Raw genomic sequence first — 21823 nt, 5'->3', positions numbered from 1 at the left:
ATATTACTTTCCATTCTTGCATTTAAAGAAGAATAGCATTTTTTGTATCACGTGGGAATGGGACCCGATTGATCCCGTCGTCAATTGGATATTTCAAAATAGGCCTTTCTGATTGGTCAATAGTTGCTACCTTATGCACAGGTCGATATAATTGGCTGTAGTCAATCACAACGTAGTCAAACGGAGCGTACTTACCACGTGGTTGCATCGTGGATTCATTCAAGTTGCAACATTCGACAAAGGAGGAACTGTGAAGAACACGTGGTGCAGAAGAGCAGTTTTTCATTCTCCTTTATTTTTATTATCGTATGACTGCGTTTTGACTTGATTTTTCGGCGAAGAAAGTAATAAGTGCATTTCGAATGTGTTCTGCAGAGGAGTAGTTTTTCATTCTCAATTATTTTTATTATCGTATGACTGCGTTTCGACTTGATTTTTCGGCGAAGAAAGTAATAAGTGCATTTCGAATGTGTTCTGAGAGTATTTGAGAGAATAGGAACTGTGAAGAACACGTGGTGCAGAGGAGTAGTTTTTCATTCTCAATTATTTTTATTATCGTATGAGTGCGTTTCGACTTGATTTTTCGGCGAAGAAAGTAATAAGTGCATTTTGAATGTGTTCTGAGAGTGTTTGAGAGAATAAGATGAAGAAAATGCATTTTTTTTCAACTCCTATCGACACAAAGTCGCGTTTCTATCATGTCGATTTCATCGAGAAAATTCTGTTGCCGAAAGATATAAAGAAGAGAAATTCCGAAACAACTAACGAAAAAAAGTAAGTAAAGCTTTGCTTTTCTCTTCCTTTTCATGCACGTTATTGCTAAGCGATAACGATGTCGAAATATTCGCAGATGTCGGCAAAATAATAGGGAAAAACAAAAAGCGTCCGATAACATTAAGTATAATTAATTCAAATCAAAGTAAATAAGCAATTAAACTAAAAGTTATCAATCATTTATAGAGAAATGCGGAAATATGAGAAGAAAATCTTGCAATGCGCTTTAAGGGAAAAAATAATTCCAATGGATCTTAAACATTGGCCGTGCTTTCATCTGCTAAAGCCGGAATTGATCTCACAAATTCACATGCTTACAGTATATGGTAAATTTACCATTTTTCATTATATTGTCTTTTTCGCTATGTAATATTGTTACGTATTTATTTTTATATCATAAATCATAATATTTTGAAGATGACTGTGGTCATGGAGCTATAATTGTGACGAGGGACAAGAATGTGTACAGTCTAAGTTATAGTGAATATGATAGTTCGGAGACTACTAACAGACATATTTCTCCCGACTTAAAGAAGATAGAAGAATTGTGTGGAAAAAACATAAAGACTTTTGCTTGCGGCTTGTATTTCATCCTGACTCTTACAGGAGAGGGAGAGGTATATCAAAGAATTCATATTTTTTGAAAGTGTCTTGATGGCATATTTTTGGGAATAAATTTTAACTTGCTCGAAAAATAAGATTGATATTGAATGAAGTTTTATAAGTTTCTGAATTGCGAACGTTTCTTCGGGAACAAGTGGAAATGAAAATTTACACATATATACATGTGTGTGTAATTATAATAAAATATACTATATAAAAATAGGAAGATAAATTAATTAAAATTTACATTAAGTAAATAAATTGCTTTGATTAGAAGTAATAGATATTTGGCCATAACAGTTATTTCAGCATAGAAATATTTTTAAAATTAAGATATTTAAAATTATATCATGGTATGTGAAAGATTGTAATGATGAAACTTTTATTTTCTTAATTACTCTCTAAAAGTGAATCAGTGTATTATCACTGAAAAACAGTAAATAGTCCCTGATTACAGCAGTTATAAGTACAGCACTGTAAATCAATAATATTTTATTGAAAGAATCAGTTAATAATTTTGACTATTTCAATCAATAATATTTCTCAATATTTCTTTTGTTATTGTCAGTAATATTTAACTATAATTCATCTCTCTATCTATTTCATATAAAATTAAAAATTTTATTTATATTTACTAAATATTTATTATATTAAAAATTTTATTTTATTTATATTACATGCATATTGAACTTGTTATTTTAAATAGATAACGAACAAATAATTTTCATTAAGTCGCCAGACATTTATTTGTCCGACTTATAAAGATCGATTTAATATCTGAAGCCTCTCTATTGAGCTTGTATCAGAAATTAAATCGAAGTAATACTTCTAATTTTAAGTGTTGCTCTTTGCAAACTTTATATAATTCTTATAACTAAAATTAAATACGAGAGAGATAGCGATTGTAGCGGTAAATGAACGAACTAGCGATTACTGGTTTTACAGTAAAATTTACTGTTTTTACATTGAATTTTATTTTAACTGACCATAATCAAATATAAGATATAAGATAAAATAACAAAAAAATAAGCGTTTCCACTGAAGATCAGTAAAATACTCACTGATTCTCAGTGAAATCTTATTTTACTGTTTAAATTAGTGATATTTTCACTGATTCACTTTTAGAGAGTAGAGAAAAAAATATGATAATAAAAATTTGAAAATATTTTATTAACAAAGAACTTATTTGGTCAGCGAGCGACCTTGCAGAGATCCTCCATGGCAATCGGCATAGCATCCATCGAGTGAGATACCACTCTGGAGTCGCATATCACTGTGTTAAAAAGCAGCACTAGGTGTGAGGTCCGGATAGCTCAATGGTCTAGAGCAGTTGCCCGGAGAGCGAAAGAGTCGGATTCGATTTCCGATCTAGCTATTTGCACCTCATATATTTTTCTAGTCCGCGAATATTGTTTTTTAGCAATTATTCGTTGGGCTGAAAAATATGTGAATGCTCTCTCCACAGGATACGCGTCGATGCCGTTGCCACTCTCTAAAAGTGAATCAGTGTATTATCACTGAAAAACAGTAAATATTCACTGATTACAAGCAGTTATAAGTACAGCACTGATTACAGTGATAATACACTGATTCACTTTTAGAGAGTACGCAAGGATTCTGTCGCTCGTTGATCAAATGGCCATGTAGACACGTCCGACATACATCCCTATTTTTTTTGGATGTAACATGTACATTCAGACAATAACAATGTAACATTCTAAATATAAAATAAGATTCAAAGAATTAAAAAATGCATACAACTATACTATTTTTAGAAGGTATACACTGAGAAAAATGTCCGATAAAAAGGTAACGAACGGATATTATACCGATCACTTTAATCGGATATCTGCTTCGGAAAGTTCCAAATTTTGAATTTTCTGATCAGATATCCGATCGATATTTTCTGATTGGATATCTGACCGGTTTTTTTTTTTTTCATTAAAGTGATCGATATAATATCCGTTCGTTACCTTTTCACCGGATATTTTTCTCACTTTTGCAAATTCGGTAAACGCAGATTCACTGACAAATGGCCTGTCAAGTCTCCACCTATTCGAGTTTTCGGCTTTAACAAGAAACGTATCGTGAACATATCTGCTGATCAAAGAAAAACAGAGATTGCAGAACATTTTTAATTCTTTATACATTCAATCTGGTTTCGTAAAAATTAAAACAATGTACATAGACTCACATATACATACAATTGTAACTTAATTCATTTTCATAATATTTTAAAAATATAAGAAAATGTATAATTTTTTTGGAATATCAAAATGGCCAACAAATTTATACAAAATTAAAAGCACTTGACAATGGAATAATATAAAACTTCATCATTAATCTTTTCTTTTCTAGCAATGCTTTCATCCTTAAATGTTTAACATTATAAATATAAAATTAGAAATTCAAAAAATGAAATCATTTTTTGTATTTCATAGTACATTTTACATTTTATGTTATTTTTAAAAGGTTTATTTCTGGAAGTCCAAGAAACGCGAATCGGCTATTCGAGTCCATAGCTTAAGCAACAAACGTGTCGTGGACATTGCATGCAACGATCATCATTTTCTCGCTCTGACTAGCGATGGAAAGGTAAGTAAAAAATTAAACTATCATAATGATAACGATAAGAATCATTCTTATAAACTAGACAATTGTTTGTTTTAGGTGTATACTTGGGAAAACAATATTTCTATGCAGGATGATAATGAAAACACAGTTATTTTTGATGGCAGTGTGAGACAAGTAAAACATGGATTGGAGAAAAAGAATGTTGTTCATATCGCATGTGGTTTTAAATTCAATATGATTATAACTGACAAAAACAAACTATACGGTTGGGGCACGAACAAGAGAGGCCGGATTTCATTCGACCAGACGCAAAAATATTACAAGTATCCGCGTAAAATTACCACATTCTCGGATAAAATAGGTAAATTTTTTAAAAATTTATGTTTTGACATTTGATTTCTAAGAATATTACAGAATCGAACATCTTCATGCGAAATTGATGTTTTAGTTAAGATGGCCTGCGGATATCAGCATACGTTGGCGCTCACAAATAAAGGAGATATCTACGCCTGGGAAAATATCAGTTATGAACAAGACGTAAATAATTTGAAATTTTCCAATCCGACCGTGGTAAGTCATGAATGAAAATTTAAAAAATTTTTTAATAAGCGCCATGCGCCGAGTGGAACGAGAAATGATACAATAAAAAATGAATATAATAAAAAATGATACGATCAACAGGTGAACGTGCCTCAGATGGGAAAGGTTTTGAATATTGACGCCTATGGTCACATGAGCGTTGCCGTCGGTTATGATAGGACTATCTATGTATGGGGTGAATACTTCGATCAAAATATTACTCAACCTTTTCGCACGAAGTTTTCGAGGATTTTTGACGCGTTTGCGCACAGTGTGTGGAAAAGCATGAGCAAAACATTGATTATGCATGATTCTGCACGCACTATGCGAATTACGAATAATTACCACAACAAATATTATATTGAAGAAATGATAAATATATTAAAATCCCTAGAAGCAGCATTTGATGATCCGGTATGTTTCATATTATTCTGTATGCACTTATTTTGGATTACATATAATAAAATTAAGTATATAATACATATACATATTAAGTATATAATACATATAATAAAATTAAGTATATAATACATATTTTTATATTTGCTTGGTTGGTTATAAAAAATGTAAGGATTTGCAGGGGATTTATAGATATTTGTAAGAAGAGGAATATAGAATTTCTATATAGAATTTTCTATATGGAAAAAAATTTTCTATATAGAAAAAAATAAATTGCAACTGTTAATGATTGTTTTGATTAAGACTAGATCTCATTCCGGTCATATGTTGAATTATTAGTATGTGTGTGTGTGTGTGTGTGTGTGTGTGTGTGCGGCGCGCGCGCGCGCGCATATATATATATATATATATATATATATTGGATTAAATATTGAATTTAGTATTATATATTGAATTAAAGATGAAACATAAAAAATTATGTATTTTTTATATAATAAGATAATTTTTATATTAATTTAATCTTATCAAATTATTCAATAATTTTTGTTCTTTAGTTGACAAGCGATCTTACCATACAAGTTGAAGGACGACCTATTTATGTTCACAAGGCTATCCTTAAGATTCGTTGTCAGTATTTTAAAAACATGTTTCAACATGATTGGATTGAAAATATTCAAAGGTAAGCTTAGAAAAAAAAAACTGGTACTCTTATTGAGAATTTCTCAACTTTGCTTGCATAATGACAAACATTGTTTTTTGACAGCATATCAGATTCAGTGTACACGGTGTCAGAGAAATTTTCTTACGTCGTTTATAAAGCCTTTTTGAAATATTTATATTCCGGCATAATCGATTTACCTTTGGAGAACACATTAGGTAATTGAAACTGAATAACTACTAAACGTAAATTATCACAAACATACAATTCAGAAACTGAAAACTACTGATACTTTATTACAGAGCTTATGGAATTGGCCAACGTGTATTGTGAAACCAATCTTAAAAATGATTGCAGTCAGATAATAAAGCAAACCATTACTGTGTCAAATGTAAAATTCTTGTACAATAAAGCGATGGCGTACAATGCTAAAGTAAGTACTACAATTCAGAGTAATCACTATTATTATTGGAATTCATTAATTGTAATGTATTTATTTATGTGTTCGATCGTTGAATATTATGTGAATTTTAGGAACTCGAAGAGTTTTGCTTCCGGTTTGCTTTGCGTCACATGATAGCTGACACATTATCAAAAGATTATAATGAATTAGATATGAGTACACAAGCTAAGTGTACTCATAGAGCAACGATACAAAATGACGTTACTATCACGCCGTCGACATTCTATTCCCCGAATAAAAATATAGAGAAGAGAAATTCAAAAACAACAAGTAAACAAGGGTAAGTTCGATGGTCTTGTTTTCCTCTTCCTTTTTATATTTTTATCGCTGCTGGGCGATAGCGATGTCGAAATAATCGCAGATATCGGCTAGATTATAGATGATTATAAATAAAAATACCCAACAAACACCAAGTAACACTTATATAATTGTTAGTTGTAGTTTCCCACTCAAAAACATAATTGTTACATGTAACTGTTACATAACATGTAACAGTTATATTGATAAGTGGGAAATTATAATTAACAATTATATAACTGTTATTTGGTGTTTGCTGGATAAGAACCGTGCGATAACATGAAGTACAATTAATTCAAATCAAGGTGAATAAGTTAACTAAATTTAAAGTTATCAAATTATTTATAGGGAGATGCAAAAATATGAAAAGAGAATTTTGCAATGCGTCTTAGCGAAAAAGATATCGTCAATGAATCTTAAAAATTGGCCGTTCTTTCATGTGCTAAAGCCGAAATTTATCGCACAAATTCACATGGTTATGGTGTATCGTAAGATTTATCTGTTTTTTTTTATTCTTTACATTGTATTGTTTTTTTCATTATTTGATATTATTCCTTATGCCATTAAAATAGATAACTTTGCTAATGGAGCTATAATTACGACGAAGGACAAGAATGTCTACAGCTTAGATTATAAAGAGAAGCATTTAAAGATTGGTGACTTACACACTGCTCTCTATTTAAGAGAAATAAAAGAATTGTGTGGAAAAAACATAAAGACCTTTGCACACAGCGATAGGTTTATCCTGGCACTAACAGAAGAGGGAGAGGTATATCAGAATTTTATATATTTCTTGACTGAATAAAATTGATATTAGGAAGTTTTATATCATCCCTAAAGCATGAACTTTTCTTCGGGAACAAGTGAAAATGAAAATTATTACATATACACATATGAAATCATAATAAGATATAAATAGATAAATTATAATTAAGAATATATATTAAATAAATATTATAAATTTCTTTGATTAGAAAAACAGTTATTTATCCATAATATTTATTTAGTATTTATTTCAACATGCAAATATTTTTAAAATTAATATGTGAAAGATTGTAATAATGTAATTTTTATTTTCTTAATAAGAAAAATTATGAAAATAATTTTGAAAATATCTCTAATTGATATAAAAAAAGCAGATATTGCAGCACTTAATTTTTAATTCTTTACATTCAATCTAGTTGTAAAAATGAAAGCATTACATATACACACTTAGTTTCGTAATATTTTAAAAATGTGAGAAAAAATTTTCAATTTACATGTATCAACATAGCCAATAAATATATAAAAATTTATCATGTTGAAAAGTACTTAGGATGAAATAATATAAAATTTTCTTTTAAATTTTTTGTCGATTTTTCTCAAGAACATTCATACTTAAATATTCTAAATGTGATTCAGAAAATCAGATCAAAAAATGTATAACTGCTATGCTATTTTTGAAAGGTTTATTTCTCCGAAATCGCAAAAAAGGCCTCTTTCAGTGATGAGATTCCTAAGGTATCCACGTTTACTCGAGTCCCCGACTTGAGCAATAAGCGTATCGTGGACATCGGATGCGGAGACTGTCATGGTCTCGCTCTGACTAGTGATGGAGAGGTAAGTAGAAGATTAAATTGTTACAATGATAACGATAATAATCATTCTCATAAACTAAACAATTGTTTGTTATTTAGGTGCATGCTTTGGGAGAAAATAATTGGGAAGAAAGTGATTCGGAAGAAAATGATTGGGAAGAAAATGATTTAGATGAAAATGATTCGGCAGAAAGTGATTCGGAAGAAAGTGATGGGGAAGAAAATGATTCGGAAGAAAATGATTCGGAAGAAAATGATTCGGAAGAAAGTGATTCGAAAGAAAGTGATTCGGAAGAAAGTGATGGGGAAGAAAATGATTCGGAAGAAAATGATTCGGAAGAAAACGATTTGGAAGAAAGTGATTCGGAAGAAAATGATTCGGAAGAAAGTGATTTGGAAGAAAATGATTCGGAAGAAAGTGATTTGGATGAAAATAATTCGGAAAAAAGTGATTGCGAAGAAAATGATAGTCAAGTTAATAACGAAAACAAGGTTCATTTTAGTGCGTCGAGGCAGATAAAATATGAATTGGAAAAAAAGAAGGTTGTCCGTATCGCGTGTGGTTCAAATTTCAACATAGTTGTAACTGACGAAAATACAATATACGGTTGGGGCGATAACAAGGGCGGCCAGATTTCAATCCAGCCCCAAAAATATTACAAATACCCACGCGAAATTATCAAAATCTCGAATAAAATAGGTAAATTTTTTAAAAATTTATGTCATAAATTTGATCTCTAAGAATGTTACAGTATCGAACATTTTCATGAGAGATTGACGTTTCAGTTAAGGTGGTCTGCGGAGACGAACATGCGTTGGTGCTCACAAATAAAGGAGAAGTTTATGCCTTGGACAATAACAGTTTTAGACAATTAGGTGTAAATAACAACAGGACCTCCAGTCCGACTGTGGTAACTCATGAATTATTAATAAAAAACTTTTTAATAATTACTATGATGAGTGGAACGAGGAATAGAGTAATAAAAAAAGATATGATCGACAGGTGAAGGTTCCCGAGATGGGAAAGGTTTTGGATATCGCTGCTTATGGTGACTCGAGCGTTGCTGTTGGCTATGATGGGATTATCTATGTGTGGGGTGACTTTTATTATGTATGTCATTCTATCCCGTTTCCTACGAAGTTTTCAAAGATTTATGAGGTGATGTCTGCGCATAGTCTGCAGACATCCATGCTTAAACCATTGATTGTATTTACGAATAATTTCAATTATGTTGAAGAAGCATTGAATATATTGGAGTCTCTAAGAGCAATATTTGATGATCCGGTACGTTTCATTATTATTCTGTATGCATTTTTTATTTTATAGCATAAAACTCTATGTGATACATATTTTCATTTTGATTTGGTTATTATAATAAAGAATAGAGATTTAAAAGGGATTTGTAGATTTTGTATAAAAGAATTAAGGAAACTATTTCTACCAGAAAAAAATAAATTGCAATTATTAATGATTGCTTTGATTAAAACTTCGAGTCTCATTCCAATCTTATATTGAATTATAATATTAAAGAACGATTAAGAGCCACCGCGGATGGTAGTGCGTAAAATTTTTAAATATTAATAATTCGCAAAAATTAAAACGCGCAAGACTCGGGTTTGATTCAGCGACTTCACCCCGATATTTTTCTCGCCTACATCTCTTCAGGGGAGTAAAGAAAGGTTTCATAGTATTCTCAAAAATGAGAATCTATATCTTGGTTAATGCACAAGTAAAACATATGCATATGTCTTGTGCGCGTTTTAATTTTCGCGAATTATTAATATTTAAAAATTTACGCACTACCATCCACGGTGGCTCTTAATCGCTCTTCTCTCGTGTATAATGTTGTTTAATACATAACAGAGCCTAATTCTTTATCAATTTATTAATTTGTTATAATATTAAAATTAAAAAATTACTTATTTTTATGATAACCTTTATATTAATGTAATTATTTTATATTAATCTAATTATTTTAATAATATTATTATTTAATAATTTGTTCTCCAGTTGACGAGTGATCTTACTATACGAGTCGAAGGACGATCTATTTATGTTCACAAGGTTATTCTTAGGATTCGTTGTCAGTATTTTAAAATCATGTTTCAACATGATTGGATTGAAAATATTCAAAGGTAAACTTTAAAAGAAAACTGGTTCTCTTATACAGAATTTCTCAATTTTGATTACGTAATGACAAACATTGTTTTTTAACAGCATATCGGATTCAGTGCACACCGTCTCGGATAAATTTTCCTACGTCATTTATAAAGCCTTCTTGAAATATTTATATACCGGTATAATCGATTTACCTGCGGAGAACGTATTAGGTAATTGAATGTAAATGTAAATTATCACAAATTTACAATTCAGAAACTGAAACGACACTTTATTGCAGAACTTATGGAATTGGCCGACATGTATTGTGAAACCAATCTTCTAAAAGATTGCAGTCAGAAAATAGAGAAAGTCATCACTGTGTCAAATGTAGCCTTCTTCTACAATAAGGCGATCGAATACAATGCTGAGGTAAATATCACAGTTTTAATTACAATTAATGTTGAAATTTATTAATGGCAATGTATTTATTTATGCGTGTACAATATATCATCAAATAACATGTGAATTACAGGAACTCGAGGAATTCTGCTTTCACTTTGCTGTGCATCATATAAAAGCTGTAGTCCTATCGGAGGAGTATATTAAATTAGACACGAGTACAAAGGATAATTTTATGCGCAGAGCTAAAACGAAATACTTTCGGAATATGATTCTTTTGACATAAGTTTCGAAGTAAATCGTTTTTTTATTCCTATACGTGCATCAATGATGTTATACATGTCTAATGAATCTTGTTACCTTCTATGAATCCCAGTTACCATTTCATAATTTAACATAATATTATGTAATATAAATATACAATATATAATTTTATCTAATTTTATTTATCAATTGAAGTATTTGTAAAATTGATTCAATTCTTATATAATAATTTTGAAATTCGTAAATAATATAAATTTGAATTTAAAACGAAATAAGAAATTTTATTTCTTATAAGTAACTTTTTTTCTCTCACTATTTTTCTCTCCGTGTCTTTTATCAAAAAGTGAATATATAAGCATAAGAATTACTAAAGATATATTAAAATCCATCGAGATCACAAAAAATAGAGAAAAATAATATTAAAAATTTTAATAGAAATTATTTACAGTAAAATGCAAATATGATAAGAAAATAGATCAAAAGTTTTATATTTGTTATTATTATTTTATTTAAACGTAAACTTACATCTGATATCATATAAAATTTTAACAAATAATAACTTTCGTAGTCTGCGTTTTATAAAAAAATATTTCACCAATTATAACTGTAGAAAAAAATGTGTATATTTTTTGGCACTTTAATTATATTCGATTGATATAGCTAATATTTTCTGTGCACTAATGTAATGAATACTTAAGTAGTTAAGCGACATGAATCATGCACCGATAAACGCATGCGTCGAAAAAAAATTTGTTAAAGTCTGATCGCGAAAATCATTTCATATAAAAAATTTTAAAAGATTTTTTTATGGGATCGATGTATTAATTAATTACATTTTAATAATATAATCGTTAGTTCATGACTGAAATATGACGTCAAATTAATGTTATATCAAGACGTCAATATAAAGTTATTTTGACGACATATCTTTATCAATCAGTCATTTTGATGACATTTGACCAAAAATGACCAGTTTGGGACGTCAGAATGACGTGTGCTAGCTACCTGGGTATATACATACATACAATATGTAATTAAGGATTTGATTAATTGTAATGGAAAGAAGGAATTACAGATTCATTTTCTTTCTTGTCAGTGTCGCCATAGTTAGCATATTTTTCATTTAAAGTAATTTATTTAATCGGGTGACGACAAAAAAAATTTTTGCGTGAGTGGACAAAATTGTATAGGTTGTAAATAAATTGTAAATAACCGCAATAAAACTTGAATATTCTCATCTTGCTTATATGCTTTATACATTTTAAATCTCTGTGAATTTATATATGCAATTAAGAAAATAAATAAATAATTTAATTCATGTATAAATACTAATAATAACATATATATTACATACAGTGGCGTAGTGAAGGGGGTGGGGGAGGACGGAGGGAACGCCCCGGGCGTTGTTTTAACAGGGGCGCAATTAAGTATTATGTAAATGTATTTTTAGTTTATTTTAAGAAAGCTTTTGAACTTGTTTAATTTTTATGTAAAATTCAAAATATAAGAATATTATTTATTTATAAATTGCTAATTTATTAATTAGTTCGTTATATAATTATTATTAGTAACCTAGTAAAAAGGGAGGAAAGGATCGAGCGCTATTTTCCTTTACTACGCCACTGATTACATATATTTTTTTCAATTCAATGTGGCAACAAATTATATGCAAAATACGTACGTTTCTACCCGCACGTTTCTCAAGTTGGAATAATATCTCTCTGTTGATTCCTGCATATATATTTTTACATGTGCGCGTATTTTTATTCGTTATTCGTATAAAAATATTCACTTGGGCAAAATTCTTAATATTTACAAAGAAGTAAACGAAACACGTCTATTATAAGTGTCTATATATTCCTTTCCACTCTTGCAAATAAAAAAAAATAGCATTTTTTGTATCACGTGAGGGTAGGTTAGCACCCAATTGACCCCGTCGTCAATTGGATAATTCAAAATAGGTCTCTTTTAATTGGTTAATAGTTGCTACCTTATGCACAAGTCGATATAATTGGTCAATCGCAACGCAGTCAAATGGAATGCACTTACCACGTGGTTGCATCGTGGTCATTCAAGTTGCAACATTCGACAAAGAAAGAACTGTGAAGAACACGTGGTGCGGAGGATTAGTTTTTCATTCATTTTCAATTATTTTTTTTATTGCATGAGTGCGTTTCGACTTAATCTTTCGGCAAAGAAAATAATAAGATCGTTTCGAATCAGTTGTGTTTAAGAGAAAACGAGGAAGGAAAAGCATTTTTCAATTTTTGTCGACACAAAGTCACGTGTCTATCATGTCCAATTCATCGAAAAAATTCTATTCTTCGGAAGATATAGAGAAGAAAAATTCAGAAACAACAACTAACGAAGAAGAGTAAGTATAGCATAGCTTTGCTTTTTTCCTCCTTTTTACAAGTTACTGATGAGCAATAGCGATGTCGAAATAATCGCAGATGTCGGCAAGATAATAGATGAAGACAAAAACTGTGCGATAACATAAAGTACAAGTAATTCAAATCAAACTCAGTAAGCAAAAAATTATTATCACAACGTTATTATAATGATATTCACTAACATAATGTTGTCAAGTATGTAGTTTTTAACATTGTATGCAACATCATTATGAACAAACTTTGACACCGATTTAGAGGTTTCGGTAATGTTGAAATAACATTTTCTATGTCGTTACAAGTAATATTGTATTAATGTTGTTTTAACATTCTGATAATGTTTCTCATAAAACATTTGATCAACATTCAACATTTGACAAACATTTGACTAATGTTTCTAAAATATTTTATTAATATTTTAAGAGGGATGTTATTAAATAACATTTTTAAAATATTTATAAAACATAAATTAAAATATTTTTTAAATGTTATTAATATATTTATTAGAATATTTTTAAAATATTTTGAAAATATTCTAATAAACGTATTAATAACATTTAAGAAACATTTTGACCAATGTTTCTAAAATATTTTATTAATATTTTGAGAAGGATGTTATTAAATAATATTTTTAAAATATTTATAAAACATAAATTAAAATATTTTTTTAAATGTTATTAATACATTTATTAAAATATTTTTAAAATATTTATAAAACGTTATATCATAATGTTTAGAAAATTTATATAAAATCAACATTTTAGAATGTTGATCGATTGAATGTTGATTGATTGAATGTTTCTTGCTTATTGGGAAGTGAATAAGCAACTAAACTTAAAGTTATTATATTATTTATAGTGAGATGCAAAAATATGAGAAGAGAATCTTGCAATGGATTCTAGCGGAAAAGATAATTCCAACGGATCTTAAACATTGGTCGTTCTTTCATCTGCTAAAGCCAGAATTCATCTTACAAATTCACATGGTTATAGTATATAGTACGTATATAACGTTCATCTGTTTTTTTTTTTTTTCATTATATTGTCTTTTTCATTATGTGATATTATTCCTTATGCCATGCTAATTTGAGACAGGTAACTGTGATAATGGAGTTATAATTGTAACAAAGGACAAGAATGTCTATAGCTTAGATTATGAGGAAGAGCATTTAAAGACTGATACACATACTGCCCCCTATTTAAGAGAAATGAAAGAATTGTGTGGAAAAAACATAAAGACCTTTGCACACAGCGATGAGTTTATCCTGGCACTAACAGAAGAGGGAGAGGTATATCAGAGTTTTATATATTTCTTGACTGAATAACATTGATATTATGAAGTTTTATATCATTGCTAAAGCATGAACTTTTCTTGGGGAAGAAGTGAAGAGAAAAATTATTATATATACATATGTGTGTGAAATCATAATAAAATATAAATAGATAAATTATAATTAAGAATATATAATATATAATCAATAAATAGAATAAATAAAAGAATATATAATCAATAAATAAATTGCTTTGATTAGGAGAACAAATATTTAACTATAATATTTTTTTCAATATGCAAATATTTTCAATATTAATATGTGAGAGATTGTAATGATGTAATTTTTATTTTCTTAATAAGATAAAAATTACGAAAATAATTTTAAAAATATCTCTAATGGACATAGAAAAGCAGATTTAGCAGCACCTAATTTTTAATTCTTTACATTCACTATGGTTGTACAAATTAAAGAAATACATACACACACATATTTAGTTTCGTAATATTTTAGTTTAGTAGTTTCCGTAATATTTTAAAAATGCGAGAAAACTTGTATATTTTTACATGTATCAACATGGCCAATGAATATATATAAATTTATCATGTTAAAAAGTACTTAGGATGAAATAGTATAAAACTATCTTGAATTTTTTGTCAAGTCTTTTCGAGTGCTTTTATACTAAAATATTTTAAATGTGATTCAGAAAATCAGATCAAAAAATGTATAATGGCTATGCTATTTTTGAAAGGTTTATTTTTGCGAAATCGCGGAGGAATTGAAATTCAGTAGTGAGATATCCGTTTCTGTCATATCCACGTTTATTCGAGTTGACGACTTAATCAACAAGCGTGTCGTGGACATCGCATGCGGAAAGTTACATGGTCTCGCTCTGACTAGCGATGGAAAGGTAAGTAAAAGATTAAACCATCACAATAATAACGATAATAATCATTCTCATAAACTAAACAATTGTTTGTTATTTAGGTGTTTGCTTGGGGAATGATAAATTGGGACGAAAGTAGTAATTATTTGAATGGAAGTTTGGATGAAAGAGATTGGAAAAGCAACGAGTCGGAAGAAAGTGATTGGGAAGAAAATGATGGTCAGGTTGATAACAAAAACAAAAAATCTCATTTTAGTGTGCCGAGGCAGGTGAAACATGAATTGGAGAGAAAGAATGTTGTGCATATCGCGTGTGGTACAGAACTCAACATAGTTGTAACTGACGAAAATACAATATACGGTTGGGGCGATAACGATTCCGGCCAGATTTCGAGAATCGTCCAGCCCCAAGAATATTACGAACACCCACACAAAATTATTACACTCTCGGATAAAATAAGTAAATTTTTTAAATATTTATGTCTAAGATTTTTTTTAATTTATTTCTAAGAATGTTACAGTTTCGAACATCCTCATGACAGAATGACGTTTTAGTTAAGGTGGTCTGCGGAAACTCGCATACATTGGTGCTCACAAATAAAGGAGAAGTCTATGCCTGGGGCGATAACTATTTTGGACAAATTGGTGTTAATGGCAACAGAGAATTCTTCGAACCGATTGTGGTAATTCATGAATGAAAATTCGAAAAACTTTTTAGTAATCGCCACGCGCTGAGGAACGAGAAATGATATAATGAAAAATGGTACAATCAACAGGTGAACGTGCCTCAGATGGGAAAAGTTTTAAATGTTGACGCCTTTGCTAACATGAGCATTGCCGTCGGCTATGATAGATCTATTTATATATGGGGTACATGGTACCTGTACGAAAGTATTATCCAACCTTTTCGCACGAAGTTTTCGAGGATTTTTGACGTGTTTATGCATAATAATATGTGGAGACGCATGCACAAGCCGTTGATTATGCACGATTCTGTGCTCACTGTGGGAATTACGAATAATTACAATTACAAGTATGTTGAAGAAGCATTAAATATATTAAAATCCCTAAGAACAGCATTTGATGATCCGGTATGTTTCATATTTTTGTTTTGTATATACTTTCTTATATATAGTATACATTATATATAATAGACATTATATATAGTAGAATTAAATATATATAATACATATTTTTCATATTAGCTTGGTTGGTTAATTTTAAAAAATATAAAGATTTAAATTTTTGTAAGAAAGAATTTAAAAAAATTTTTTTCTATACAAAAAAAAATAAATTGCAACTGTTAATAATTGTTTTTTGATTAAGACTTCATGTCTCATTCCAATCATGTATTGAATCATTAGTGTGTGTGTGTGTGTGTGTGTGTGTGTGTGTGTGTGTGTGTGTGTATTGAATTAAGTATTACACATTGAATTAAAAATGAAAAGTAGAAAGTTATGTATTTTTTATGACAACTTATATATTAATTTAATATTATTAAATTATTAAATAATATAATAATTTTTGTTCTTCAGTTGACGAGCGATTTTACTATACAAGTCGAAGGAAAATCTATTTACGTTCACAAGGCTATTCTTAATATTCGTTGCCAGTATTTTTTCGACAGTATATCGGATTCATCACCAGTATACACTATATCGAATAAATTCTCTTACATTGTTTATAAAGCCTTTTTCAAATACTTATATACTGGCACAATCTATTTTTTACCTTTGGAAAACGTATTAGGTAATTGAAACTGTAAACGTAAATTATCACAAACATACAATTCAGAAATTGAAAACTACTGATACTTTATTACAGATCTTATGGAATTGGCCAACGTGTATTGTGTAACCAATCTTAAAAAAGATTGCAGTCAGATAATAAAGCAAACCATTACTATGTCAAATGTAAAATTCTTGTACAATAAAGCGATCGAGTACAATTCTGAGGTAAGTACTACAATTCAGAGTTAATCGCTATTATTATTGAAATTCATTAATTGCAATGTATTTATTTATGTATATAATATATCTTTGAATATCATGTGAATTTTAGGAACTCAAGGAGTTTTGTTTTCAATTTACTTTGCGTCACAGGGCAGCTAACACATTATCGGAAGATTATCTTGAATTATATATGAGTACCAAGGCTAAGATTGTACACAAAGAATTGATACAAAATGACGTTACTATCACGTCGTCGACATTCTATTCTCCGAATAAAAATGTAGAGAAGAGAAGTTTGAAAACAACAACTAAAAAAAAGTAAGTACGGCAGTCTTGTTTTTCTCTTCCTTTCTATACGAGTTGCTGCTGAGGATAGAAATGTTGAAATAATCGCATATGGTAAGATAATAGGTGAAAACAAGAACCGTGCGATGACATGAAGTACAATTAATTCAAATCGAAGTGAATAAGTTACTAAACTTAAAGTTATTAAATTATTTGTAGTGAAATGCCAAAATATGAGAAGGGAATCTTGCAATGCATTTTAGCGGAAAAGATAATTTCAACGTTTTTTAAACACTGGCCGTTTTTTCATCTGTTAGAGTCGGAATTTATCTCACAAATTCACATTTTAGATGGTAAAATTTATCATTTTCCATTGTATTGTCTTTTTGGCTATGTAATATTGTTACTTATATATTTTTATATAATTATATATTATAATATTTTGAAGGTGTCTGGTATCGTACAGTTACAATATTTATTGTGACGCAGGACAAGCATGTTTACAACTTTAATTATGATGCAAATGATTTTTCAATGATTGGTTACCTAAACACTGCTCTCTATTTAAGAGAAATAAAAGAATTGTGTGGAAAAAACATAAAGATCTTTCAACGCTGCAGTAGCTTTATCTTGGCACTTACAGAAGAGGGAGAGGTATATCAGAGCTTTATATATTCCTTGAATGAATAATAATGTTATTAGAAGGTTTTATATCATTCCTAAAACATAAACATTTCTTCAGGAACAAGTGAAAATGAAAATTATTATATATACACGTGTGTGTAAAATCATAATAAAATATAAGTAGATAAATTATAATTAAGAATATTAAATAAATATTATAAATTGTTTTGATTAGAAAAACAGTTACTTGGCTATAATATTTATTTCAACATGCAAATATTTTTAAAATTAATATGTGAAAGATTGTAATGATGTAATTTTTATTTTCTTAATAAGTTAAAAATTACGAAAATAATTTTGAAAATATCTCTAATGGACATATAAAAGCAGATATTGCAGTACCTAATTTTTAATTCTTTACATTCAATATGGTTGTACAAATTAAACCAATACATACACACATACACACACATTTAGTTTCGTAATATTTTAAAAATGCGAGAAAACTTTTAATTCTTGTACATGTATCAACATGGCCAATGAATTTATATAAATTTATCATGTTGCAAAATACTGAGAATGAAATAATATCAAACTATCTTGAATTTTTTGTAAAGTCTTTTCAAGTGCTTTCATACTTAAATATTCTAAAGGTGATTCAGGAAATCAGATCAAAAAACGAATAACAGCTATGCTATTTTTGAAAGGTTTATTTCAGTGACATCGCTAAAAATCACTACTGGGAAGAGGCTCCTTATATATCCACCTTTATTCGAGTCATCAACTTAAGCAGGCAAGGAATCGTGACCATCGTATGCGGAAAGTTAAATGGTCTCGCTCTGACTAACGATGGAGAGGTATAAGTAAAAGATTAAATCATCATAATGATAACGATAATAATCGTTCTCATAAATCTAAACAATTGTTTGTTATTTAGGTGCGTGTTTGGAAAGATAAAGAGTGGGAAGAGTGGGAAGAAAATGTTTTGGAAGAACGTGATTGGGAAGAAAATGTTTCAGAACAAAATGATTGGGAAGAAAATGTTTCAGAACAAAATGATTGGGAAGAAAATGTTTCAGAACAAAATGATTGGAAAGAAAATGTTTTGGGAGAATATGATTGGGACAAAAATATTTTCCTTATCGCGTGCGGTTCATATTTCAACATAGCTGTAAGTGACGAAAATACAATATACGGTTGGGGTGATAACAGAGACGGTCAGATTTCAATAGTCCGGCCCCAAAAATATTACAAATACCCACACGAAATTATCACAATCTCGGATAAAATAGGTAAATTTTTTAAATATTTATGTCTGAGATTTTATTTCTAAAAATGTTAGTATCGAACATTTCTATGAGAGATTAACATTTTAGTTGAGGTGGCCTGCGGGGACAGTCATACGTTAGCGCTCACATGTAAAGGAGAAGTCTATGCCTGGGGCAATAACACTTGTGGACAAGTAGGTGTAAATAGCAACGGGAAACCCTCCGGTCCGACCGTGGTAAGTCATGAATTATTAATAAAAACTTTTTAATAATTACCATCATAAGTGAAACAAGGAACAGAATAATAAGGAAGGATACGATCGACAGGTGAACATCCCCGAAATGGGAAAGGTTTTGAATATCTCTGCTTGTACTAACTTCAGCATGGCCGTTGGCTGTAATAATATTATCTATGTGTGGGGTCAATTTCGTTACAATTTTCAAACTAATATCCCGTTTCCCACGAAGTTTTCGAACATTATTGATGCATACGCGCACTCTTTCTCGATAACCAACAACAATTTATCGATCGTACTTATGAATCATATTTTCAAGATTGTTGAAAAAAGAGTGAATACATTGGAGTCTCTAAGAGCAATGTTTGATGATCCGGTATGTTCATGTTTCATTGTTATTCTTTATGCATTTTTTTTATTTTATAGCATAAAACTATATGTGATACATATTTTCATTTTGATTTGATTGTTAGAAAGAATAAAGGTTTATAAGAGATGTATAGATTTTGGAAAAAGAATTTAGAGAATTTTTTCTACTAGAAAAAATATATTATAATTTTGTTAATGATTGTTGTGAAACTTCTGGTCTCAATCCAGTTCTATATTGAATTATAATATTAAAAGTAAAAAGTTACCTACCTTTTTATGATAATTTTTATATTATTCTAATATTATTATTTAATAATATGTTCTTCAGTTGACGAGTGATCTTACGATACGAGTCGAAGAACGACCTATTTATGTTCACAAGACTATCCTTAAGATTCGTTGTCTGTATTTTAAAAGCATGTTTCGACATAATTGGAAGGAAAATATTCAAAAGTAAGCTTTGGAAAAAAATTGATACTCTTATTCAGAATTTTTTAATTTTGGTTACGTAATGACAAACATTGTTTTTTGACAGCATATCAGTGCACACCGTATCGGATAAATTTTCCTACGTCACTTATAAAGCTTTCTTGAAATATTTATATACCGGTATAATCGATTTACCTGCGGAGAACGTATTAGGTAATTGAATCTAAACGTAAATTATCACAAATTTACAATTCAGAAACTGAAACGACACTTTCTTACAGAACTTATGGAATTGGCCGACATGTATTGTGAAATCAATCTTCTAAAAGATTGCAGTCAGAAAATAATAAAAGTCATCACTGTGTCAAATGTAATGTTCTTCTACAATAAGGCGATCGAATTCAATGCTAAGGTAAATATTGCAGGTTGGATTTAATTACTATTAATGTTGGAGTTTATTAAGTGCAATGTATCCATTTATGTGTGTACAATATATCATCGAATATCATATGAATTACAGGAACTCAAGGAATTCTGCTTCCACTTTGCTTTGCGTCACATGGAAGCTGTAGTACTATCGGAAGATTTTATTAAGTTAGATACGAGTACAAAAGATAATTTTATGCGCAGAGCAGCTGAAGGAAATACTTTCGGAATATCATTCTTTTGACATAAGTTTTCAGCTAAATCCCAGATTGTTTTTTTATTTCTGTACATGTATCAATGAAGCTATACATGTCTAATAAACCTTATTCCAATTACCATTCCATAGTTTAACGTAATATTATATAATATAAATGTTCAATATACAGTTTTATCTAATTTTTTTAGCTATTAAGATATTTACAAAATTGAATCAATTATTAAATAATGAATTTGATAAAAAGAAATACGAAATTTCATTTCTCATAAGAAATTTTTTTTCTCTCCTTGTCTTTTATCATAAAGAAAATATAAAAAGAGGAGAATCACTAAAAATATATTATAATTCATGGAGATCATAAGAAATAAAGAAAAATATTAAAACTTTCAATCAGAAAATTATTTATGGTATAGATAATTTTATTCTTACATATAATATAGATCTTTTATGTACATGCAACGTGTAGTTATAATTGAAGAATTGATTAGTTTTAATAAAAAGAAGAAATTACAGATCCATTCTAGTTCATCTCAATGTCGCCCTAATTAGCATATTTTTCATTTAATCGGTTGGCGACAAAAATATTTTTTGTGAGTAGGCAAAATTGCATAGATTGTAAATAAATTACAAATAACCGCGATGGAACTTGGATACTTTCTTCTTGGTTATAAACTTTATATATTTAAATCTTTGTCAATTTATATATGCAATTAAGAAAATAAATTAGAGAATTTTATTCATACATAAATACTAATAGTAACATATACATATATATTACATATAT

At 29.3% G+C, this 21823-nt stretch overlaps 1 protein-coding gene across 2 annotated transcripts in view; it reads left to right on the top strand.

Annotated features, from left to right (window-relative positions):
• The window catches only part of LOC105248381, a 31971-nt gene extending 10829 nt beyond the window's left edge, over positions 1-21142 (top strand). For both annotated transcript variants that reach the window (XM_025405915.1, XM_025405914.1), the window contains exons 18-21: positions 20296-20420; positions 20503-20609; positions 20678-20808; positions 20917-21142. In XM_025405915.1, the coding sequence (XP_025261700.1) occupies positions 20296-20420; positions 20503-20609; positions 20678-20808; positions 20917-21066 (513 nt within the window). In that variant the 3' untranslated portion in view covers positions 21067-21142. The remainder of the gene's footprint in view (positions 1-20295; positions 20421-20502; positions 20610-20677; positions 20809-20916) is intronic.
• Positions 21143-21823: the final 681 nt, after the last annotated feature.

Source organism: Camponotus floridanus, unplaced genomic scaffold (genome assembly GCF_003227725.1).
Source record: "Camponotus floridanus strain SB8 unplaced genomic scaffold, Cflo_v7.5 scaffold127, whole genome shotgun sequence".
Classification (NCBI taxonomy): Eukaryota; Metazoa; Arthropoda; class Insecta; order Hymenoptera; family Formicidae; genus Camponotus; species Camponotus floridanus.
This window is presented reverse-complemented; position numbering and strand designations above follow the sequence as displayed.